Source organism: Alosa pseudoharengus, unplaced genomic scaffold, assembly GCF_046254945.1.
Source record: "Alosa pseudoharengus isolate Yale_2024_CS ecotype anadromous, Long Island Sound unplaced genomic scaffold, YU_APseudo_1.1 YU_APseudo_1.1_scf_7, whole genome shotgun sequence".
Lineage (NCBI taxonomy): Eukaryota > Metazoa > Chordata > Actinopteri > Clupeiformes > Clupeidae > Alosa > Alosa pseudoharengus.
In genome coordinates, this window is record NW_027468859.1 from 40080925 (window position 1) to 40107420 (window position 26496).

Here is a 26496-nt window from a genome sequence, read left to right on the forward strand (position 1 = left end):
TACTTCCCTTAAGTGATAATGACTGAAAAACACTGGCCGTTTATGACAACTTTCAAGACCACACCTTTTTCTATTGCGCCAATTAGATTTCATTAAAGGGGACTAGCCATACTGTTTTGGCGAATCATATTCGGTTGTAGTGTGACGTATGAAGTCCAAGCAACTTTGTCTTTTCATTGGCTTAGATTGCATGGAAAAAATAGCCTCGCACCTACCCGATTGGAGAATGGGTCTATACTGGCCAATCAGCTGTTTTTGTTCACGTCTCCGTCATACTGATTTACATCTGATTATCTGCAGGTTTGGCTGATGCAACCATCTGCAGCATTTCATGCACAGTGAAACAACAGACAAGATTACATCAGGCTGTGAAGGGTAGGCTACTTCAGAGGGAATTATGTTACACAGCCAAGCATGTTCTTCCTTGAATAATTAATATTATTGAAAGAAAATTGTTGGCCTATAATGAATATATGAAAATGTGTTATCTTCCCTAGATAGCAAAAATATGCCTACGGTTGAATTAACATTCTATATCACTGCATCAAGTCCTTGACATATCAGCTTGCACCCTCAGCACTGAAAATCTACAGGATTTCAATGGTATTTCCACCAATTTTAAATCACAGCAAACCACTAGGATATTGAACAATTTTGGGAAAATCTATACAGCCAGGATAAATTCAATTAAAGATGCTCTAAGCCAGTGGTAATGGGGGTATGTGAAAGCACTCCAGGGGGTACGTGAGATTTTAACCCTTAGAAGCCGTTTGATGCAAAGTGCGTCAAAAAACACACTTGCTGTGGTGAGATACATGTCAAAATATAAGATTTTTTATAATACGCTTTTTATATTTTAATTCTTTAAAAATCAAAATAAAATCAATGCTAGTACTACATGAAATTACAGATCTGGATAGCCTAGACTCTGCCGGAAAAAAAAACAATATATAATGTAACGATTTGATAGTGACACACACAGTTGTCCAATCAAAAGGTTTATTAGCTGAGAACGAGAGCAGAGACACAGACACAGAACACAATACACACGGAGCAGGTCAAGTACACACACACACTACACATACAGGGGAGGACGCAGCCCCCCACACAAAAAGGATCACACACGAGGGAGAACTAAAAGGGAAACATGTTACAACAAAGACGCTAACATTACACTCAAAACTAAGAAGAAATACAGACATTAAACCCCAAATGTTTGCTCCCGCATCCCAGCATGCCCTGAGTGGGAGAATGCAATGTCTTGTGCGCCGACGTTACAATAATATGTGTGTGCACTTACAATGACCAGAATAAATCCTTATGAATAAAGGTAGTGAAAATGCCCTAAAAACAGCTTAGGGTACTAGCCTAAGGATTAAAATATACATATATTTAAAAAGTAGAATCCATGCAAAAATACTTTAAAAAAAAAAACAATTATTTAATAAATATTTCAGGAAAAAATAAGTTGTATGTGTTTATTAGTTCCAAAGTTTAATAAATTAGACACTGATGGCACAGTGCTCTGTTTTAAGTCTTTTTTTCTCAACTAAAAATGCTTTGCGCTGGTTAGGATAGGGGGTACTTGGATAGGGGGTACTTGGCTGAAAAAATATTTCACAGGGGGTATCACTGAAAAAAGGTTAAGAACCACTGCTCTAAGCGATGCTGGGTAACGTCACTTCTGTTGACTTTCAAACAAAACAGAGAGCTAGCTTACTACTTCCTCCCCCTCCCTCCCGTGCTGCTCCCGTGCAATTGAAACTCTCCTAAACGCGCACCTCGTCTGTGATTTGCTGGAACAGTTTGTTATGTTTTTATGGGCTAGGTTTGCCCAGGTTGTTTTTGTTGCCGTTTTTGGAGCCTGGGCTGTCCACAGAGATCGCGTTTTTTTACAGTGTCAGGACACAGACAGCTAGCGGTTGGTTAGGTGATGTTTGCAGTAAGTGACATAAAATGTGTTAGCCTAAAAAACGTGTGACATCGCTTAGAGCACCTTTAAATGATAATTACTTGTATAAATGACTAACTCCATATCAAGTTATTCACTCTGAGGGGCCGTTTATACGAGAACGATTGCGAAGGAAGACGACAAAATTTTATCATAAGTGCCTTTCGTTTACACGGCGACCCCGCCATCGGGGCTTGAAGACGCAAAAATCTGAAGACTCCTTCCAGAGTAGAGTTTTGAAGACAACCCGGGTTGCGTCTCCGTCTAAACGGATAAACCAAAGATCCTTGATTACCTCTCTGGCTAAACTGTCAAATTAGCGCGTGACGTACCGGGGTTCTATCACATCACCACCCAGCGGTCTGGAATGCATATCCAATCGAATATCACATACTCTTGCGTCTTCATATAAACAAAGATTTCCCCCTGAGAATGCTCGTCTAAACGCGAATAAAAAAATGAAGACGAGACGCCACTTCTGCGTCTTCTCTTTTCATCGTCACCGTATAAACGTAGCCTGAATTCAGAAAGTTGTATGCTTCACTGCTTCTGTCTGGCATCCAGGCTGACCTCTTCCCAAGTTCCAGAGGGAACCAGCATAGAAAGTACTGGAAGAAAAAAACAGACCTTTTTAGATTTTTTAGAAATCACAAGATACTGACAAGTGGAATTTGTAGAATATTGTAATGTTTCACACAAATGGTAATCTTGCTGTTTATTCTAATGAACAGATTAGCAACAAGTTTAGCAACAAGTTCTAGCATTTTCTTCGTTTTCATTTTATTTGCCTAAGCCTTATTTATTCTCAACCCGACGTCCTGTGACCAGCCTTATGGCAATGAATATTTTCTTTGTTTTATTTGACAAGGCCTTATTCATTCTCAACCCGACGTCTTGTGACATCGAGCATTATGGCAACAAATATTTTCCTTGTTTTATTTGGCTAGGCCTTATTCATTTTTAACAAATATTGTGCTCAACAGTGAGCTCATGAAGAGAAGGCTATATTCCAATGCACAGAAAACCGTCCGTGTTGTGTTTCTGCAAATTAGTCAAATGTCAGCTTTAAGTACATTTATTTTATTATAAGCTTAAATACAGACAAACCAAACTTTTTAAAAATTACAATAATTGCACACAAACAAATCCAAGTGTCAATTTGCCAGTAGCCTACCCAGACAGCATTTACATCTGTGCCAGATCCGTTTTTGAATCAGCAGATTCGCGCAGCAGTCGCTCTCACTATGCAGATCTGCACCAACTTTGCGCCAGACTTGTCTGTAGCTTCTAACTGTGACAGTCCATCTAGCGGGTGCGGCGCCTACGCAGACCAGACGCGCCACAACTGAATTGAGTCCGCCCAGTGGGTGTGGGCCAGATCCGCAGGAGCTGCGCAGACCTGACGCGCCACAACTAACGGAACACTTTTCCCCCACATAAACCAGCAACTCTACGTAGCCTATGCATGGACAAAAGTGTCCATGTGCGTCATGCAACGTAAGTCGTGTCCAAAAGTGCCTTCTAAAACTGATAGTTCCGCTCCTTGATTGTGATTGGCTGAATCGAGTTCGATGCCGTTGTAAAATCCAGCATAAACATACACCTTGACCGTATTTCGTTTACTGCGCTACTACCCTGGAAATCCAGAGTTCTCGCGAGAGCACAATAGAATTGAGACACTCTGGCAAAGAGCAATGATGAGCAAAGAGCAATGATGCACGTTACTTTTTCCCCTTGCATTCCGGGGAACCAAGCTAAACTGATGAAGACAACGCTGCAACGTTGGAGGACAGTACATATTGGTCGTAGTGTTAGCCGATTGCGTCGAAGTCCGAAATCATTCAGAGTAAACATGGTCTAGTGTTATCCAATTGCGTGCAGTGAGATTTTTAAATGCATGCTTGTTGCCGCCCCTCGAGTTGGACCATTTAGGGTGACCAGACGTCCCGAAAAATTCGGGACAGTCCCGATATCGAAGCAGTTGTCCCGAATCCCGAATCCTGCCCTAATTGTCCCGAAAATTATACTCAATCAGAATACCGAGTAGTTATTTTCTGATTAACATTAAAAACTGTCCATAGAGAGGTTGAGTCGACTGCATGCAGCCCCGACGGCAGCTAAGTGTCTGGATGCAGCCCCGGCTACTTTGTTTCTTTTTTGACGTTCTATAATTAGGCGCGAATATGAACTGATTTTAGCTCATTTTCATTCATTCCTTGACATGGCTGATGTACCGGAACCCCAACACGCCGCTAAAAAGCAAAAGCGTCTATGCAGGTACTGGGAGGAGTGGGTGGAGGTACCCGTGGATTGACAAAGCCTTAAGCGACGAGATGAAAGCATTCTGCAAAGTGTGTAGAAGAGAGTTCGTGTTTCTCACGGAGGGGAGGCGTCATGTGTGAAAAAAAATACATTCGGCCTAATGTCCGATGTCGTTTTAACATAGCCTAATCTACTCAATCTAACAATTATTTTGTATTCTTACTTAATGACCCATAGTTTTGGCAAGGCTTGTTATTTGCGTTAGGCTATTAGCCTATCCTTATTCTAGGTCTGATTTGCACTGTTACGCAGTCATTGTTTTGTTTTTTTCACAATGACTGTATTGTGAGGCAGACTTGATGTTTGAATAAAAATGTGTTTTGGTACAGGTTTGAAAATTCATTATCTTTTATAATAGTCTATGTAGGCCTACGACCCCCCCCCCCCGCGAAAAAAAGCGTCCCGAATTTCTGCCAATCTCATCTGGTCACCCTAGGGCCATTACATTGCTCTTTGCCAGACCCTTAATCTTTCTAGATTATCAGGGTCTGGATTTTCCAGGCTACTGCACTACCATAACTTGATACAAAAGTTAAAGTAGCTGTGTCTCGATGTTGCTTGGCAACAATTCAGATAGAGGAAATATATTGCTTGGCGGAAGAATGATTATCTAGGAATAACTATTTATATTTGAAACTTTGTCAGGTATTTATAGTAACAGTTTTAGAAAAGCAATAAGCCACTAGATTACTACGGAAGCGTACTAGGGCCACAAGAAGAGAAAATATTTTTGAAAATTCCGAGATAAAAGTCAACATTTTCGAGAATCAAAGTCAAAATACGAATGAGTTGCTAACGCGAGCGTTTTTATTTAAAGGAGAATTCCGGTGTGATTTTAACCTAAAGTGTTTTGAAACATGATACCGAGTGTGAACGTATGTCTCATAGCCCATCTTGGCTTGTCCAGTGCACTCCGAAATCTGGCGCTAGTTAGCCGATGCTACCAACAAGGCAGTCAATGGTGGTGCCTCGGGCATCGGCATAGCCATGCAAATAAATCACTGTTTTACACCATTTACGAGGCTCAATGTATCTCCACACTTCATTGGTAGACTTCCGAGGGCCCTGACATTTAAAACGAGACATTGAGAACTTTGAAAAAGCACTGGTAGTTTACTTACAAGACGATTTATACAGACAGTATCTTCTCGAAGTTTAGCGTTTGCAGCCATCTTGAATTTAGTCACGATAAGTCGAGCGACGAGTAAGAATGAACAGGTATGATAAGGGATCAGATTCCAAAAATAATTCTGTGGAAATGCATGGATTACAGTTTCTTCCAGTAGCAGCAACTGGAATCCATGCATTTCCACGGAATTATTTTTGGAATCTGATCCCTTATCATACCTGTTCATTCTTACTCGTCGCTCGACTTATCGTGACTAAATTCAAGATGGCTGCAAACGCTAAACTTCGAGAAGATACTGTCTGTATAAATCGTCTTGTAAGTAAACTACCAGTGCTTTTTCAAAGTTCTCAATGTCTCGTTTTAAATGTCAGGGCCCTCGGAAGTCTACCAATGAAGTGTGGAGATACATTGAGCCTCGTAAATGGTGTAAAACAGTGATTTATTTGCATGGCTAGCCTGATGCCGAAGCACCACAATTGAAAAAGCTGTTGGTAGCATCGGCTTACTAGCGCCAGATTTTGGAGTGCAGGGGACAAGCCGAGATGGGCTATGAGACATACGTTCACACTCGGTATCATGTTTCAATACACTTTAGGTCAATATCACACCGGAATTCTCCTTTAAATTTCTGCTGTGCTGTCGCGTTTCTCTCAAAGTACATGACATACTGTTAAACTCAAACTTTCTGTTATTTTCAAAACATTTGGTTTATTTCCTCCTGTCGAGGAGATGGAGTATATTAAAGGGCATCTATTTCAACTTAATAAACCTGTTTAGAAATCATTTGGATGGTTAAATGACCTGTTCCGGTGAAAATGGTGACTTTCCCCGCTCCCCCTAGCGTTCCCAGGCAGAAAACCAACCTTGCAACATTGGGACTACCATCCCGGTAAAAGAAGTGAGAAACAATAAACTAATTTTAAATCGTGTTCTTACCTTGTAACATCCACATTGTTATGCCGAACTTACGCTAACCGTTTTGCTAGCTTGTAAACAAATCCATGTGCTTTATCGTTACTTTTTTCCACAGTCCATAGTGCACAACTTCTCCAGCAGAGGCGGAATTTGCTAATCTTACTAAGGGTGGCTTTAAAGGTGTTCATCTCCTCATAAAATTGGTTTCCTCTTCACTCCAGATGTGACTTTTGCTCAATGACTGCTGCACGCCATGTTTGTTGTTGTCTGCTGCCGGTCGCGTTTTTACTATTACATCACATCCGTTTTCAATGATTTTTACATGTATGCGCAGATGTAAAAGAACAAAATCAATCCGATTAACGGTATACATGCAACAAATAACTCAGACTAGTGGGGAAGAATCTAGGTGTGTTAATCTAATTTCTCATAATCCAATAATGGTGGCAAAATACTGTCCCGAAATCAGATAATGATCAGATTATTAGGGTGCATGTAAACATGAAAGGGGCTGTGGGCAAAGTTCCAGGCTCTACGGATGCCCTGGAAAGACCCAACAACAGGATAGCTGAGATGGCAGCTGGTCCCCAGAGCCGAGAGAACAACCGTGCTGAAGGCGGTGCATGGGACCACGGGAGTTGGCTAGTCCATCACCTATATGGCAGGGCTTCTACAGGGGGTAGTTCAGGAAGTACATAGAAGATTTCTGCAGATGGTGTGATGGCTGCAAAGCTAAGTTAGGCCTCCTTAACAGTCCCATGCCCAGCTCCAGCAGTTCTCTGTCAGGGCACCAATTGAAAAAGTTGGTGTGGACATAAGCTGCTGTCATATACACAGGGTGCGATTTGTGTAAAAACCAGAGGGGGGGATGATTTTGAATAACCACCACCAAAAATAGAAATACAAAAATGAACGATGATTCATACGATGATTCATAGCCTAGTAATGTCATGGCTAATAATACCCTATTATTTTTGCCACCTTTGTAACATTTTAGTTTTAGTTTACCGTGGTGTATGACTTTAAACAGCGAGTGTGCTTGGTATGATGATCAGCTCCTCTAATGCAGGGTAGGACTACGTTTTGACAAGCATACAAATTCACCTTGTTCTTGCCCCATCTGAAATGACTTCTCTACTTTTGCTGCCTCCATCCTTTCTGTATTTGTTGTGTAAAAAAATGTTGTATATGATGGCACTGAAGTCTTAAAGCAACACCAAAGAACTTTCCCTCTGTTGCACACACGCTATTTGTTTATCCAGCACCGGCTTTGCAAATAACGATGTCTACAGACAAGGTAGAATATTTTGCATGACTTATAAAAGTACGATGTATTGCGACAGTTGTAGTTTCTTATGTCTCATTCCATCGAACTACAGATCCGCTACCCGATCTGGCAAACTTACATAGTGCGGTTATAGCCGATAGAGGGCCGCGAAGCGAATGCAAAATTGCCGTTCACCCTGTTACGAGTTGATGAACCACTGAAACGATTTTGGAAACATTATTTTAAGGTATAAAAAACTCTTTGGTGTTGCTTTAAGTTAGTGAATTGGCTAACAGTGTTAGTTGGTAACCAAATAGCCTACACATTGCGCTACACGCTGCGTAGGCTACGTGCATTCTCTTTCCTGCTGATTTGCGTTCAGTAGCCACGTGCGTAATATTGCAAAAGTTGAAAAAATAAATGTGTTTATTGTAGCCTACAGAAAATAAATAGCCTATCATACTGTCAGTTAATTGCCTACAGTGCAGTGAAGAGTTTGGAGAGTAAAGTTATAGGGCAACTTGAAGTTTTATGAAAATAGGCTAATTTACGAACCAGAACATAAAGACCATGAAGCTTCTATTTCTTGCAGCTGTTAAAACACCCACTAGAGAGTTTAAATACCCACCAACATTCGTTTTTGCAGTACAGATTATTTCTAAAAGTTATTTGTCTACTACTGGCTGATTTATCAAACGAGTGCTTTCTCGTTCGTCCTCCGCAAACTACAGGTGTTTCGGTAGAGAGCCATTGAATAAGCGATGCCAAGCAATTTCTGTAACACTTTTTGTGACATTCAGCAAATATCTCCTCATTTAATGTAAGTTCCTTCGGACAATAGGCCTACGTTCTACGTGCAGTTGTCCTCCATCTCAGTTGCATCAGTTTTCTAATTTTGAAGGTTCTAAAACATTATTATGCTTCACTGAATCCTTCTCGTTTTCTTTCATTTGTCCAGATAACTTTTCCATTGAACCTAGCCATTTATGATGGATTACACACTCGACATTCTGAAATGTCCTGCACGATCAAGGCCAAATGAAGTTATCACGCAGCCACTGTGTCAGCAGCATCAGTGCTGACGGTGACGGTGCGTTTCTGATGTCAGATTATTATGTAGGCTAGCCCAGTGTTTTTCAACCTTTTTTGTGCCACGGCACACTTTTGACACTTAAAATGTCCCACGGCACACTAACATCGTGTGTAAAGAAAAAAAAAACATACCATAGCCTAAAACTTCAAATAATACACAGATATGGCCTTATTATGGCTTCTATGCAAGACCTGCTCAATAAAACAAGCGCCCTCTGTTTCATTTGTAGGTGACTATATCTAATTTAATTGTTGTTATTAACTGGATATGTGTTGATTCTGTGAATACTGGATATGGGGCCCCCGTTGTACAATGCCTGCATACCACAAATAGTGCAATCATACAATCAATGAGAGCATGTGGTTATAAATTCTTTGATGCACTAGTTGCTTTTCTGGACCAGTGAGTTACATTTGGGTAATTTTCTGCGGCACGCCTGATGATCTCTCACACACTAGTGTGCCCCGGCACAGTGGTTGAAAAACACTGGGCTAGCCTACTAGACTGTTCTTACGTTGCAGCGCTTTACTAAAATGAAGTAGTATTAATCAATATGAGGGGCAGAGGGGGATAAATGTTGTCCCCCCCGACGATAAAAATAATTTAGCAGAGGTAGGGATAGGAAAACCAGAGGGGGGGAAATCCTCACCATCCCCCACTACAAATCGCACCCTGCATATACATGTAAGTCCGCATGTTCTGCGCATATAAAGACATTGGTCCATATATCTAAACAACATATCCCGACATTTGGAACTCCAAACTTTTACACTACTCCCCTCCAAGTATTTTCAGCGGACATCAAATAAGCTCAACGATGTGATGCCGTGGCGTACTGGTTAGCGCTTCGGACTTGTAACCGGAGGGTTGCCGGTCCGAGCCCCGACCAGTAGGCACGGCTGAAGTGCCCTTGAGCAAGGCACCTAAAGGCCCGGTTATACTCGACGCACCCGACCTGTAGCGCGACAATGTGACGTCACAGAAGCGCCGTAACCATTTATACTCGCGCGTCGTGGTCACGACACTAGTTGCAATATTGTCCTGAACAGAGGTGTCGCTGTTGTGAAAAGATTAACGCTAACTACGTTAGGCTACACAGCAGAAGAAGCTGCATTAAGAAACACTAGTAGCAGAGAATGTAAACGGGCTCTGCTATTACCTAGCCTCTGTGATGGTACTTCAGACTTTGGTTGCTACTATTCACAACTACCACCATCATTATCATCTAGTTTCCAAGGTGTGCGCACAGGTAGATAGATAGATAGATAGATAGATAGATAGATAGATACTTTAGTCATCCCGAGGGAAATTTTAATCATTTAAACAGTTTAGTTAGCTGGCTAGCTAGCTAGCAGCTGGCTGAGTTTGTGTAATTTCCTGAAGTGGAAAGATTTTGTTCAGGCCTTAATAGATATCCTTTTTTTGAAAATAAATCGTTTCTATTCTTTCCTCTTAATTCCATGTGTTGCAACTCTGACTGGTAACTTTGTTAACTTATCCAGCAAACTATTAAAAATTCACGACTGTAACAAAACACTGCAACTCGCTTGCCCTCGAACTAGTCCATCTTCCTGTTTCCGCCTTGTAGCGCTCGTCTGAAAAAAAATGAGTGGTGCGCTACCGTGGGCTACACGGCCAAAACCCTGGCGCGCCAGAGAGATCTACGTCATTTTGACGTCACGTTGTCGCGCTACCGGTCCGGTGCGGCGAGTATAACCGGGCCTTAACCCCTCACTGCTCCCCAAGCGCCGCTGTTGTTGCAGGCAGCTCACTGCGCCGGGATTAGTGTGTGCTTCACCTCACTGTGTGCTCACTGTGTGCTGTGTGTGTCTCACTAATTCACGGATTGGGATAAATGCAGAGACCAAATTTCCCTCACGGGATCAAAAGAGTATATATACTTATACTTATACTATACATGCGGGTAGGATTTACACCACGTGAGAGGGCGTGTTGATTCAACATGTTTCTTTCAATGCACTGGCAAGGGAGAGCACTCAGCTCAATGAAAGGCTCCTTTCAACTCATCAACCCAACTCATCATGCAGCAGGTGATCAAGAGGTCACCAGTCCCGCAGGCCCTTGTCCAGTAGTCCCCTCCTCATGATCCAGTGTGGAGGCCAGAATCCTGTTACCACCATGACAACGGACAGGGACCATCGTAAACAAATTGTTTTATTCATGGCCTGTGCCATCAATTTAAGCAATAAGCCCCGAGAGGCTGTAGGTTACACTGATTCTACAACAGCTAAGGGGCGTTGTTAAAAAAAACTCTTAGCTTAGCTAGAATCAGTGTAATCTACGGAAGCGTATTAGGGCCACATGAAGAGAAAATATTTTTGAAAATTCTGAGATAAAAGTCAGAATTTTCGAGAAACAAAGTCAGAAATATTTTCTGAGATTAAAGTCAGAATTTCTGAGTAAAAAAGTCAAAATATTCAACATGACGGACATACACTAAAAATAAATGCTTGTTTAACCAGCAGAGTCATACACTCACTCGTTTAACTCCCCGGATGTGACTATTATCCATCACCAGCTAATGTAGCTTCAAACTCCCCTCTGTATTGAACAAGGGTTATGAAATGGAGGAAGGAAATTGAATCAGCACATTTATTGGACAGTGGAGATGACGCAACCGTTTTTTTTTTAAAAAAACGGTGTTACTCCACACTCAGCAATCGACTCCTACGGACTTTCCACCTGAAGATGGCAGCAAAGATGGCAACATTTCCGGAAAGGTACCGGCTTGATGAAATTCATTCTGGACTCTCTATCCGACCACATAAAGACCTCGGGATACTTCAGTTTGGCTTTGACTTCGGTTTCTACTCACTACCACGTAAGTGTAATGTTGTTTGGAACTGTAGAAGAGGTATAAAAATAGCGTTTTGTAGCGGCGAAATGACATGCCCGCGTCACTTCCAGGCTAACGAGTTTTGACTAAAAACGGTAACATCAAACTTTCTCAAAACACATCCGAATGACATGATTTGGATGTCAACTCAACGTATGTACTCCCAATCATCCGTAAATTTATCTAAAGTGCATTTTACTCCACAGCTACCCAAAGGATTGTCACTGAATTGTAAATTATTTAATATTTTTTGTAGTAAAATCATCCCAGAAAATGACTGTGCCGAGGAGGCCCACACTCAGACGCCTTGCTCTTTTGCCAGCCAGGGGACATGACATAACTAGCCAGATAGATTAAGCAGATGCTACTTTACATTTTATATGCATAATACCACTTGTCTTATCCTTTTACTGACCTCTGAATGAATACCTTTAATTTGTTTGTTATTTCTGTATGGCGGGCATCTTCATCAGACACCAAATTGCCGTCCACATCGGTTGACACCATATCCAAAATTGCCTTGTCTTGGCAAAGCGATGCTGCCGACCAACTAACTTGATCCCGAGGCTAACAAGAAGGTTAGAGTTACTCAGGCTCTACTGGACCACTCAAGTAGCGATTCTTTTAAGATGAAAAATTGCCGAGTGCATCCGGAATGAGACTATGCTGACAAGAACTTCGTCCTTATAGGGCACTACTGACATAATTCTGCACACAGTCAGGCCTGTCAGACTCTTTGTTGAGTCCTCTGAACACCATAACCATTCTGATACCTCATCTGTGAGACAATTTCACCCTTATGTAACTGAAATCATTAACAGCGTCCTTCGGGAGATCAGACTTGACTTATGAAGTGCCCTGTAGTGCTGAGATGGGCATTATTGCACAAATGATCTGAGTGGCCAATCCTGAATTCATCTGCCCCTATAAGCTTTGCTCCCCTGCCTAGATTAAATGCATGTTTTATTACGTGTTAATAAAGATTGTATTTTTTTTAATAAAATTTACTTCGTGTTGTGGTGTGTGTAACTGGGATTATTTTGGTACTCAAGGTCATTGGCACTTGGCTGGTGATACTAGCTTTCATTTGACACCAAGATTATTCTATCCAAAGAGGTTAGAAAAGGTTACTGACACTTTTATTGTCAGTATGCGTTTTGGGTAGCCAAAGGTCCTTTTGGAGATTCCAAAAGGACATTGAGCAAAACGCATGGGTATGTCCACACAAATACATGTAGAGAACTCATCTTTCATTCTATAGCCAAATTTGAGTTACAGCTTCACCTGGTTGGTTCTAGGCCTCAGCTGTGTTTCAAAGGCAGAATAAGTAACCTAGAGGGCTAAAATGTGGTCAGTTCCAGAGATGTACACAACCGGCTGAACGAAAAACAACATTCTACCCTCTGTAACCCTTTGCCAGTACATCACACAGTCATTCTGACTGTTTTAAAAAATTCTGAGGAATCAGACTGAAACACTTGCATATCAAGAATCATGCAAGTGTCTGAATCGCATCTTATCAGAATCACACATGAAAGTATTGCTTCGAGTCCATCAGGTGATGAGGCAAAAACCTCAAAGTTGCAAAGACATGTTCAAAGTGGCAACACCTCTGATTCGGAATCATACTGTTCAGAAGAAAATTCCATGAATTATGTCACATCACAGGAGTCAACTTCAAATGTATCTTTGAATTGTCCCCAGCCGTTCAAAGTCAGGTTGAGCCCAAGGATGAGGCTATTAATGCTCCCATTGTGAAGAAAGAGGACATTGCATGGGAACCACTGGACCAAAGGCAGCCATTTGAGGTTGCAAACAAAAACATTGAGGCAAAGATTTCTTGATATTTATCCGACTATAGCAGGTGCTAGTAGTGCTCTCAGTGCAGATTCAGACCTCCATAGGGCCCTATAAGCAAAATCCTGCCTGAACTCTGAGGGCTACATTTTTTTCACTAGAATCCATTTCTGCTTGGGACATTTTTGTATCACGCATAGTTAATGAGATTATTTGCATGTTGGAGTAAATTAACAGATATAACTATCTCAGACATTTGATCATTTGACTGTAGGTAGACAGTCATGTCTTCTGGCCTCAACATGTTCAAATTTAATCAAAGAATTATGCAAAATAGTTTTTTTATGCATTAGGCCTACAGATAGAGTATGGAAATGAGAAAAATCTACAGACAGGCTGGTGCTTGATTTTATACACCTGCTGAGGGAAGGGACCTAATGAAACCTTTGCTTAATGTGAATGATGGGGAGTTCGCACATTAATGATTTTGCACCCTCTTTCCACGGCCCTTACCATGAACATTCTGACATAAAAGTGATAAAGAATCCAGTTGATGGAAATCCATCGTGGCAACCGAACCCTAATCCTTGATATGAAGTTTGGTTGGTCTGTCGATGGGTCATTGAATTTTTGGAAGAAATCATGCGCCATCATGTGCTGCTAGGCTACAACTGTTAGGGTCTGTCTGGCCACCAGCGTTTTCTTCGTCCTCCCGTTGTGACGTCCTGCAGCGTGTAGGTAGGCTGGTTATGGTTATGTACATGACCTAATCGCTCATTTAAAGGTGAATTGTTTTTGACGCTTGATGCATGTCTACACGGTTTAGCTAACTTCATTTGCTATGCATTCATTTGTTTAACTGCAATTTTTTGAATAGGCTTACTAGCCATGGTGTGTAGGCTAGTGGTTCTTGCACTATCGCAATTCATCACGGCTCAATTTAGCGCATTAGAAGAAGAAACATATTTCTTTCAATTAGATGCTTACTGGTGAAACATGTCACTGGTTTGAACTATTTGGTAACTTCTACTTCGAACTTCTCCTTGTGTCCTTTGGATCATAATGAGTGTGGGTGATCATGCATTTTTAGGCTACTTTACATGGCTCTGAGTCTTACTAAGGGATTCATTGTTTGCATAATCCTGCACGGTGTTGCACAATTTTAAACTTTGTTCTGTATCGTTAGCCTATATAGCCTACTCCAGTAGGCTAGGCGATTGTTCTAGCAGTTAAACACTTGAATTGTAGCCCTCTAAATCGCTAAATTGCGTGAAATATGATCCATGAACATAGGGCCATATTTACCAAGTATGTTTATCTCTTAGATATGTTTAACTTGGCAGATCACATGATCAGATTTAATGTACCAAATTTGGTTGCAGTTCCACCAGAATTCCACTGGGGGCGATCGCTGGTGAGTGCAAAATGAATGGGGGTCTGTGGAGCTGCTAGACAGCTTGTCTCTCACCTGATTGTCGTTGAAAAATCGCAGGGCAAAACCTACAACGATCTGATTAAGGTCACTACCAAACTTTTCTCAGTTGATTCTGTAGTACTTTTTCACGTAGAATCCATTTCTGCTTGGGACATTTTTGTATCACGCATAGTTAATGAGTTTATTTGCATGTTGGAGTAAATTAGCAGTTATAACTATCTCAGACAATTGACTGTACTGTAGGTAGACACTAGACCAGGGATTCCCAAACTGTGGTACGCGTACCCCTGACTTGACACTAGCTGCCACTATGGGGTACTCGAGATGAAAAGGGCAATGGCGGAAAGGAGTTAAAAATGATTAATTAATTAATAGGCCTACTCTAATTAATTAATAAATAATACATAGGCTAATTTCGAATCGGGTTATAATGATATGGAAACGTGAAATTAAAGGAAATCATTTGTAAACTCTATAATAGGCTATGTTTTCATTAATTTATCTCACGTACAGCAAACTGTGATATATCAAGTATATTCGGTATATCGCCCAGCCCTAACTTGAGCCATTTATTAGTTATCCTATCTCGCACCTGTGTTCTTCTGTGTCCCTCTCTATTCAGCTGGATCTCTTCTCCCCCTCTCTCACTTTTTCATTCTTCACTTACTCTCTATTTTGTTCTCCATCCCTCTTTCAATTACTCTTACAATCTCTAGCCTACCTTTTTCTCTTTTCTGACACTCAGTGCTCTTCTCATCTCTCCTCACTCTCTTCCAGGATTGTTCTGTATGCAATAACTTAAGAACGGTTTAAATTAGGAATATTGACCCTAACAAACCTTAGCAATCACTTCAATTACTATAGCAACATCCCAGCAACCACTTTGCATGTTCTGGTATTTCCTTCAGAAAATGCTTCTCTAGTTGAGTTCACTCTTGATATTCTATATTGTTTTGTTGTTATGTTGTGGTATTATGCATAATGCTTTATTTGTTTAAATATGTTTAGTTGCTTTCACTGCCAGGCAAATTCTATGAACATGAACATGATTTTACCTGTCTTTTCAGCACCATGTTGATCGAGTTTGTGGTGGTTCTAGCCTTGGGTATTGTAGCCTGTCTTGTGTTGCTAAAGAGAAAGACAGTTGTACTGAAGACAGAAGATGGCTGGTGGGGTATTGGAGATGCACCTCTGGGGAATGAGGATGAGAGTATTTCTACCTTCATGGTTGAAACATCCCAAAAAGAGATTGAGGTTAGAGAGGTTAAGCAAATTCTAGTTTTATATTTAACTTTTTATTATTATACATACCTGTGAATGGAATTGTGTATGGGGTCCCTCACACCAAGAATGATAGCTATAATAATTAAAAAAAAAAGGCTTTAGCTAATATGAATTGACAACATCCACACACAAAGTATAACGGTAATGAGATGAACGATATCATTAGGGATCACTTTCAAACTGATTTTGAGAACAATGACAGCTGACAGAGAAGCTGACTTCCCGTATTGTTGGTCAGTGTGGTTCTTGGTCTGAACATGTATGGCCATGCATACTGTGTCCATGATAAATTAGTAAAAGAAGCATGAGAAAAGTAATTCTCATACTCATGTAAAAGGAGAAAGAGATGGGGTAGGATCAGGAAGTTACTAAATGTGGTATGGGCGCTATAGCCAGTTGCGCCACAGCGCCCCCAACTGTGATCTTAGGAATAGCATATTGTTGTTTGTACAAGCTGCGCCTCTGAGCTTTGTGCAATCGCAGCCCCTCACTCACTCCCCACAGCCTCTCCTTGCATGGTATCAACTGATAACCTGACATGCAACTTATGAGATGTGTAGTGTATGAGATGGGTACAGACTACAGAAGATTTTAGATGAGCGACTACAACAAGGGGGCAGCCGTGGCCTACTGGTTAGCGCTTCGGAGTAACCGGAGGGTTGCTGGTTCGAACCCCGACCAGTAGGCCATGGCTGAAGTGCCCTTGAGCAAGGCACCTAACCCCTCACTGCTCCCCGAGCGCCGCTGTTGTTGCAGGCAGCTCACTGCGCCGGGATTAGTGTGTGCTTCACCTCACTGTGTGTTCACTGTGTGCAGTGTGTTTCACGGATTGGGATAAATGCAGAGACCAAATTTCCCTCACGGGATCAAAATAGTATATATACTTATACTATACATGTATTAAGTAGTCCCAGATTTCCCCCCCTGGAATAGTTATCAGGTCCAGTTGGAACATCAGTGAATGGCCAAAAAAAGGACAAATCATGGGGGGGTATACCACACATTACTTTGGTGTTAGGGTAGCCTACTGCACATGTCATTGACAGTGAGTGGAAACTTCAGTCATTTGCATTTATCATGCTAAAAATCTGACACCAGGCACTACGCTGATGCCTGCGCCAAAGTGAAAATTATATGAAAAAAGAGAGACGTTGAATTTTAAAGTCTATAATGTTGGTTTGGCTCTTCATGTTTAAATGTGTATTTTTATCAGATTTTTGGCTGGTTTTCTCACACACATTTTGAGTATTCTCCAATAATCACATTTGCAAGTTCTCTTACATTCTTTATCATTATTTTGCAGGACTTGCACAGGAGAATAGATCAAACACGGCCTTTTCCTTCTTTGGAGGACAGCCAATTTAATTATGGCTTCAACTCTAAAGTTCTACAGAAAGTTGTAACATACTGGAGAAATGTCTTTGACTGGAAGAAGCAAGTGGACAAAATAAACAAATACCCTCATTTTAAAACAAAAATTGAAGGTGTGTTGATTGTGAATGTGATTGTAAAAGTGTATTTGTGACCATTCTATAGTACGATGATAAAGTAGATTGACTCTTTCAAGAATCAAGCTTTTTTTGTTACTAAATGTCAGGTATCAGTGTCCACTATGTCCATGTGAAACCAAAGAGAAAAACAAATTGTGTACCCATAATCATGGTACATGGTTGGCCTGGCTCCTTCTATGAGTTATATGGGATTATACCCCTTCTCACTGAGCCTGCCAACCTTGATGACATTGCCTTTGAGGTTATTTGCCCATCCATCCCAGGCTATGGATTTTCAGAGGCCCCACATAAAAAAGGTTAGTCATGAAAAGAGCTGATGTGCATGTTAGATTACATTTACAAATTGTCCAAACTAAAGTCATTATGAAAGTAACTAACATCAATCCATGGATTGTGGGTAGGGTTTGATTCTGTTTGTGCAGCCAGAATATTCCTCAAGCTGATGAAGAGGCTTGGTTTCAGTCAATTCTATGCACATGGTGGAGACTGGGGCTGGCTTATCACTACAAACATGGCACAGCTTGATCCCAAGTGAGTGTCTGTTACAGCTTTGAAACAAGATTGCTATTTCCAAACAAGTTCATTTGGAGTCGCAAGATTTGTCTAGGCAACCCTGACATGTTACTGCTGGGATGTTGTGGGTAGGATGACTGATGACCAAGGCAAAGAGATAGTCAATTACCAATGGCCCTTTACAGATAATATGTGTTTACATAAAACAATTAAGTCCTCAAAACCTTTCGAATTAAAATTTAAACTTTTCAAATGGTCTTGTCCATCAGAGCAGTCAAAGGCCTTCACTTGAATTTTGCACCGCCTGCTAAGCCTGGTTTTCCAATGATACTGTCTTTGATGCTGGGTTGGCGATTCCCAAAGTTATTTGGCTTCACTGAGCATGACGTGAAACGGCTCTACCCCTGCATGGAGAAAATGGTTGTAGAGCCAGTGAAGGAGATGGGATACATGCATATCCAGGCTACCAAACCAGATACTGCAGGTGAGAGAAGCTGCTCTTTATAAAACAGGGAAAACCATGGTGGTCACTGGATGTTTTCCCTCATATCCCTCTTACCCAACTTGAGTTTATGTCTTACAGGACGGGCATTGAATGATTCGCCAGTTGGTTTAGCTGCTTACATTCTAGAGAAGTTTTCCACATGGACAGATCTTGAGTTCAGGGACCTTGAGGATGGAGGACTAGAAAGGTAAATAATCAATAATTCAGCATCACACAATTGAACAGCATCCTTACCCAAACAATTGTGTACAATTTTTGTTTTGTTAGGAAATTCTCCCTGGATGACCTTTTAACAAATGTAATGATCTATTGGACGACTGAGTCAATTATTTCATCCATGCGATTCTACAAGGAAAATTTTGGCCAGGGCTTGAATCAGCCGCATGCAAGGTACACAGGAAAAAAATATGGAATATAAATGGAAATGTATCACCAATTCCACTGTCCATAAGTATATTGTTGAGTCTATACTGTCTTATTGATACATACTGTATACTCATACTGTATACTCATGTTTTGTTAATTGAGTTGTACATTTTGTTTTTGTTTTTCTGTCAAAGTAATCCTAAGTCACCTTTGGGATATAGCCAATAAGGTGTATCCCGAAGATGATGTTTTGTGCCTTCCTTCAGAGAACCTATATTAGGTTGGCAACTAGTGTTTTTAATAATTTCTTTCTCTTCCCACATCTGTAGTATACCAGTATATGTGCCCACTGCCCTGGCTTCTTTTCCCAACGAGCTGATGCACACTCCTAAGCTTTGGGCAAAACAAAAGTATCACAAACTAATTGCCTTCACCCCAATGGCTCGTGGTGGCCACTTCGCTGCCCTAGAGGAGCCAGAACTTATGATGCAGGACATTCAACATTTCATCAAGATCCTGGAGAAGAAGTAAATTCTAAATTCTTTTTTCAATTTACTCTAGCAGCCTAAACTTCTGTTTAGAACTTCTGTTCTGCACTGTACTTTACAATGAATGGTGCGAATATGTTTAACTTTCACTCTGTTTGAGGTTGAACTGGAAATCTTAGAGAATGATTTTGAAAAGACTTTGATTATAGAATCATTATAAATACAAGGTGTACAGATGAAGTGCTTACACACAAAAACTTTCAGATTTTAAAACGCAGTGTGCATGCACATTCTATGATGACTTCCCTTTGTAAAGGTGAAGCAAACTATGTGAGAATTCATGTCACATGATTGCTTATGTAATTGAAAACAAAGGGGCAATTGGTCTGTCACTAGCATAGATGCTTCTTAATAAAATTAACATTTAATGGTTTTATGTGATGCAAGAAATCACACTCTTGCCCTTCTATGCGTTTATTAGCTATTCCTGTTCGCCTTTGTTTAAAGCACATTGAATGACCTCTGTGTATGAAATGTGCTATATAAATAAAGTTGACTTGACTTGACATGGCTTCACAGGAATTTCTCACATCAGCACCTGTGGCTTAATCTACAGCTTCAGTTTAGCTGTTGCTGTGTTTAAAGTATCCATCCATCCATCCATCCACCCATTTAGTGAAATGCGATTGCACTTGCCACTGGTGATGTGCCACTTCTGGTTGTTGAAATACATGCTGAACTAAAATGTAACCAAAGATATGGACAGACATGCATCTTAAATTGTATTCTACAGCTGCTACCTAGCAAATAGCATTGTCATAGGACCTTGCCAATAACTGTTAATGACAAAATCCCATAGTATGGCTTGTTACAGCTTGCGGTTGTGATGCCAATATGGTTGTAACAGCCCCTCTTTTCAGTGTCAGCCTCTGAGCGAAGCTTGCTTGAAATGTTTCTAGGGTTTAGAAACAGTCTGGGGTGAAATGGTTTGAGCAAATGGTTTGAGCAAATGGTCAATTTAAGTATTGAGGCATCGACTGTTCCCTGGGAAGGAAATACAAACAGCTGACATTCCCTGTACAACCTGGAGCACAGCATTTTCTCCAGTTGTGTGCCATTTTTTATATTGTTGATTTAAACTTTGTTTTCTTCTTCTAGATCCTGTATAAGTAAGCTACATCCATATTCCTTAGCCCAGAAAGTGGGCCGGTGTATGTACATTGTGGCTGTGTACCAAAAGTGGAGTCCTTGTGTTTTATGTAACATTGGGGCTTTCTTGCAATTGCCCCGTTTTACATTTGCATTTATTCAATTAGTAGATGCTTTTATCCAAAGTGACTTACATGTCAGTTATCATTATCATATTAATTAGAGGTCATTTCAAGTTGTGGGATTTGCATATGAAGCAGGCGACAATGGGATTTGAGGTTCACTGTAGGCCTATGTCCGTTTTACATACCATTATGACTATTGTAATTCACTATTAGTTGGCTTACCTGCTTGTGTAGTAAGATCGTTACAGCTGATTCAGAATGCTGCAGCACGCCTGGTCTTCAATCAGCCAAAAAGGGACACATGTAACTCCTCTCCTAGTTACTCTCCATTGGCTCCCTATAGCAGCCAGAATTCAATTTAAATCTCTCACTTTGGCCTATAGGACACTGACTGGATCTGCTCCGTTATTTTAATTCAATGGTCAAGATGTACATCCTCCACCGCCCACTGCGGTCTTCTGAAGAGCGTCTGTTGTGTCGACCAGTCATAAACACTAGGTCGAATTCAAGACTTTTTTTCCTCAGTGGTTCCATGTTGGTGGAATGAGTTGTCCAGTGCTCTCTGTTCCTGTGAGTTTTGGGTCTTTTAAGAGGGTTCTAAGGACATAAATATCTGTTCAACATGCACTTAGTTCATTAAAGGAAAACGCCACCCCTAGGTAAAAATTGGGTCACTCCCCGCAGTCCCTAGAGTTGGATGAGTGAGCCAAAGCGTGTCGTTGAAGATTTTTTATAATTATTTATCGTAACCTGTACATTCACATCGAGTACAAATATCAATGCAAATTAACACAAAGGGATTTACTAGACCAATTTAGATTTGGAACTATTTTCGGGCATAGCACCGGCAAAGCACCGCTGCCAGGCGCAAAGACATCACGCAGCATCTGTAAACCCTCAACTTCCGGCAATACACTAGCGCAGTGTTTCTCAAACTTTTTTTCTGGGGACCCACTTTTTAAAAATGACAGACTATCGCGACCCAACTCATGACTGTGGTAGTTAACAAACTAGATCCTAATAGAAAGCTGATAGCTTTCCTAAGCTATAAGGTATACGCTAGGGGTATTAGGCCCTACACAACATAAATTGTCACTATGCTAAAAATTGTCAAATTTATTGAAATAATGACAAGTTCTAAATATATCCTCTTCAACAGAGTTAAAATCAGCTGGTGCTGCAGATATAATAATAAATAAATACATAATAACACACACATTTCTGTTTTCCAGCAACATATTAAGCATAGGCCATTTTACAGCATTGTACATATTCAATGGAATACCAACATGCTGCATTAAATGGATCCATAATCCAGTCATACTGAGCACTGCTGGTTGGGAAATATTTTTGAAATAAACTTTGCAGAGATGTGATGTAGGCCTACTGTTTAACACATGGGATCACAAGAGTGGCTCCCGAATCAGACGTTTCAGCGATTTTGCTCAGAAATCTCAAAGGCATAATACTGTCGCGATCGAGGCGCCTGTCCCATACCTCAAGTTTTTTTGGTGAATGCAGTAATCTTATTTGCCAGGTGAGGTAGGTGCTTGTCTTTGCCTTGTAACTGGACATTTAACTCAAATGTATCGCTAAGATATATCAAATATATCGCTAAGATAGGCCAGCTTCGTCAAGAAATGTGCTTGCAGATTCAAACATGCGCTCTTCCTCCAAGAAGAGACAACTCGGAGCTCAAACACGCGCGACAGCACTTTACCTCGGGAAAGCCACCTTGCCTTGCTGTGAAACAGCTCAGCCTTTTGGTCTGCTACCATCTCTTCGCAAAGTGCGAAGAATAGACGCGCTTTTATGGGCCGGGTTTTGATGTTTGAACGTTCAAAATCTCATGTAGGTCGGGACTAAGCTGCCTTGACATGAGCGCTTCCCTATGAATAACACAGTGCGTCCATTGCGCATTGGGTGCTACCTGGGCCTAGGCTACAGATTTAAAAAAAAAAAAATCCCACTTGACTTGACTTGACATGGCTTCACAGGAATTTCTCACATCAGCACCTGTGGCTTAATCTACAGCTTCAGTTTAGCTGTTGCTGTGTTTAAAGTATCCATCCATCCATCCATCCACCCATTTAGTGAAATGGGGATTTTCACGTCAGTTCGCGCCCCACCTGGCATGTCTCCGCGACCCAGTAGTGGGTCGCGACCCACAGTTTGAGAAACGCTGCACTAGCGTGACTACCAAGTTCTCTGCTATTAGGCTGACACTGACAGGTGGGCTTTCTCTAAGAGTTCTAATGGCGATGAATATGGAAAATTACACGATAGACGAAGATGATGACTTCGACTACCAAGATCCAAGACCCTATCTTTTCGAACCTGAGTGCACTGAAGAGGAGTTGCGAGCTTTGGATCTGGGAAGAGAGGACGTTGCGACTAGTCAAGGCGAGTCGGATGAGAGAACGAGAGCAAACACGAACTGGTGGTGTGAGTGTGGAGTGTGCCAACCCATGCCGACTGAAATGGAGTGTTTATGCTGTGCAGAGTGGGATAAAATACTGCCATCAATGGTGGGCAACGCTCCCGAAGAGGAGCGTGACCACACTTGTGTCACTGCTACCGATGACTTCTCAGCAATGATCCATCCTGCAGTCCTCAGTTTTTTTTTTCACACTCCACACTCACACCACCAGTTTGTGTTTGCTCTCGTTCTCTCAAATCTAAATTGGTCTAATAAATCCCTTTGTGTTAATTTTCATTGATATTTGTACTCGATGTGAATGTACAGGTTACGAGAAATAATTATAAAAAATCTTGAGTTATTTGATTCACTTTTGCAACGACATGCTAGCTGGAATCTCCGGATTACAGCGACTACGCTAAAATAAAGCTAATCGGGCCGTTTCTAGATTAGGACAATGGCTGGGTCAGCTATAAAACGCTTTGGCTCACTCATCCAACTCTAGGGACTGCGGGGAGTGACCCAATTTCACCTAGGGGTGGCGTATTCCTTTAAGCACTTCTTGGGCTCTATCTTGCACTCCAGCGCAATTGACTTTGTATACTCGCGCACAGACTCACACGCATACACACACAGGTATGCACACACTCGCACGCGTAAAGACACATACACACACAGTAGACATGTAGGCATACGTATGCACACACATAGACTAATATGCATACACACACAGGCACACACAAACACACACACAAACCCCATTACTCCCCCACACACACTCACAAGTGAAAACACACACACAGAGAAGCACACATACACAAAAGCAAATGCACACATTTACACTCATTTACATACACAAACGTTGAAAGAGTAGTAGATGGAGACAAATTCACAAGCGTGGTTTATTTTTGCGGAGAGAATGTGCAGGACTAAGCGGCGGTCATATTTTGTACCGCTTTGCGGTATATGTAATTATTGTTGTAACCATTTGTCTGTGTCTAAGCTTGAACCACAGTTTAATCACGGTTTTAGATAAATGAATGAACAAACTCTACTTTACTCCATTGCTTCTTATTTCATTCACAACATCAGATTAGATCAATAATGGTAAGTTAGGAACAGTGACAATGACTATTTAAAAATCTTGGCTCTTTCACATACTGGGGTTAGTGGTCAAGGTAAGAGTCTGCAGCTGTAAAAGAGGTCTGGCTTTTCCCAAAGCTCATGGTGGGGAGGGGGACAGCACATGCAGACTCTCCCTGGGTAGCCTAGACCCGTGGGAGGCAAAGAATTGGTGGGAGGAAATAACAGCGCAATTCAAGATCCTGGCATTACCTCACCAGTAAAGGATAAGACGAGGGAAAGGAATTGCTACATAATTAAAAAGCAAAACCTCTGAACAGAGAGGACAATCATGAGATCAGGCTTGCTAAAGGACTCTAAAACCATAGTGTGGATCATTTAAACAGACAGTATTTTAGGTACCAATTTTGATCATTCTATGAAGTTGACAACTTTCTATGGATAAGCATCTGAAGAGTGCTTCATTTGACTCATTGGATATGGATGTAACCAAGGCGGGAAACCTGGTCTGTGAGAGAGTGGCCCCTCCAGGCTCCACAAAGGTAACTCTTAGTGACACAGATAAATGGGTAAGTTAGATCTGCAGAATAACATCCTAGGGCAGTGTACAGTGCCTATAAAAAGTATTCACTCACTTTATAAATGGAATCATGGTCAATGTAATTTGTTTTGTTTTTTTACAAGGATTTGGGGGAGAAAGGGAAATCTAATGTTAAGGGGAAAACAGATTTCTACAAAGTAAAGTAATTTAAAATATATCATGGAAAATTAGCAATTGCATAAATCTTCAAGTCAGTATTCGATAGGTCTCAATTAGACTCGAACATCTGGATACTGCAATTTTACTCCATTCAGCATTGCAAAACTGCTCAAACTCTGTCAGGTTGCACAGGTATTGGATGTGAACAGCCCTTTTCAAGTCCAGCCACAAATTCTCTATTGGATTGAGGTTTGGGCTTTGACTCCCCAGAACATTTACCTTGCTGTCTTTAAAGCGCGTACACTACCGTTCAAAAGTTTAGGATCACTTAGAAATTTCTATTCCACTCCATTATAGATAAAAGACCAGCTGAGGTCAGTTACATTGTTTTTTTTAATCAGGGCAGCAACTACAAACTACAAAACAAGAAACTACAAATTTGACTTGCATCTGATATCGCAATACATAATACTTTCATAAAATCATGCAACATACTCTACCTTGTCTGTGGACATCATTATTTGCAAAGCCAGTGCTGGATAAACAAATAGAGTGCGTGCGACAGAGGAAAAGTGCTTTGGTGTTGCTTTAATATGCGCTTTCTTCAACAGTGGCTTTCTCTTTGCCACTCTCCCATAAAGCTTTGAATGGTGAAGAACCCGGGCAACATTTGTTGTATGCAGAATCTCTCCCATCTCAGCTAATGAAGCTTTTAACTCCCTCAGAGTTGTCATAGGTGTCTTGGGGGCCTCCCTTGCCTGTCTCCTTCTTGCACGGTCACTCAATTGGTTAAGACGGCTTGCTCTAGGCAGATTTACACATGTGCCATATTCCTTTTATTTCTTAATTATGGACTTCCCGAACTCCAAGGGGCTCCCGTGACTATATTTTCCAGTAACCTTTTCTTAGAGTTGTTGGGAGTGTTCTTTTCTCTTAATGGTGGAATTGTAGCCAGGAATACTGATGAATCAGTAACTGGACCACAGACACAGGTGTCTTTATACTTAATCACTTTCACTGTCCTCAGGTGATCTCCATTTCACTGATTGTGATACTGGACCTTTGTTGAATTAGGACAGTGACTTCAAAGGGGGTGAAAATGTATGGAACCACTTATTTTACATTTTTAATTCACATTATTTTTTAGTTTTTTGACATTAAAGTTTTTGAAAGGGCAAATTATATTGACAATGATTCCATTCTTAAAAGCAATAAGAGGGGAAAATATATATAAAATATAAAATACTGTATATATTAAAGGGTGTGAATACATTTGTTGACACTAAATAGTTATTTAAACTTAAAATGGGGATAAATCAGTCAATTATTGCCATAATACATTGGAACAATAACATTGGGGTAAACGTTGTTTTTATTGCCTAGATGAAGGTAGGAATGGTTGGACCAAAAGGGATGAAGTCTCACAATTGTCCTGAGAATGCAGCTCGTGAGAGGAGTCGGGTGAAAAACCTGCGAGAGGCATTCCACAGGTTGCAGGCCGCACTACCCTCTGTCCCTCCAGACACCAAGCTCTCAAAGTTGGATATACTTGTTCTGGCCACTAACTACATTGCCCACCTCACAGAA

General features: G+C 41.0%; 1 protein-coding gene across 2 annotated transcripts; it reads left to right on the plus strand.

Moving 5' to 3' along the window:
• The first annotated feature begins 14030 nt into the window (after positions 1–14030).
• On the plus strand, positions 14031–19933 carry ephx1 (epoxide hydrolase 1, microsomal (xenobiotic)). Of its 2 annotated transcripts, XM_076272319.1 has the most exons (10): positions 14054–14115; positions 14714–14850; positions 15834–16020; positions 17354–17534; positions 17648–17857; positions 17963–18092; positions 18344–18558; positions 18658–18766; positions 18847–18969; positions 19275–19933. In XM_076272319.1, the coding sequence occupies exons 3-10, from the start codon at positions 15838–15840 to the stop codon at positions 19474–19476; spliced, it is 1353 nt and encodes a 450-aa protein (XP_076128434.1). In that variant the 5' UTR covers positions 14054–14115; positions 14714–14850; positions 15834–15837; the 3' UTR covers positions 19477–19933. The 2 variants fall into 2 exon arrangements, with proteins under 2 accessions (XP_076128436.1, XP_076128434.1); XM_076272321.1 differs by lacking the exon at positions 14714–14850 and having other exon boundaries at positions 14031–14069.
• The last annotated feature ends 6563 nt before the right edge of the window (positions 19934–26496 follow it).

What these genes read in the sequence shown, in the direction of transcription:
- ephx1 (XM_076272321.1), top strand. Translation starts at nt 15,838, where the DNA reads ATGTTGATCGAGTTTGTGGTGGTTCTAGCCTTGGGTATTGTAGCCTGT. An exon ending in CATCCCAAAAAGAGATTGAG is followed by an intron (nt 16,021 to 17,353) that starts GTTAGAGAGGTT and finishes ATTATTTTGCAG; the next exon opens with GACTTGCACAGGAGAATAGA. An exon ending in TACCAAACCAGATACTGCAG is followed by an intron (nt 18,559 to 18,657) that starts GTGAGAGAAGCT and finishes TATGTCTTACAG; the next exon opens with GACGGGCATTGAATGATTCG.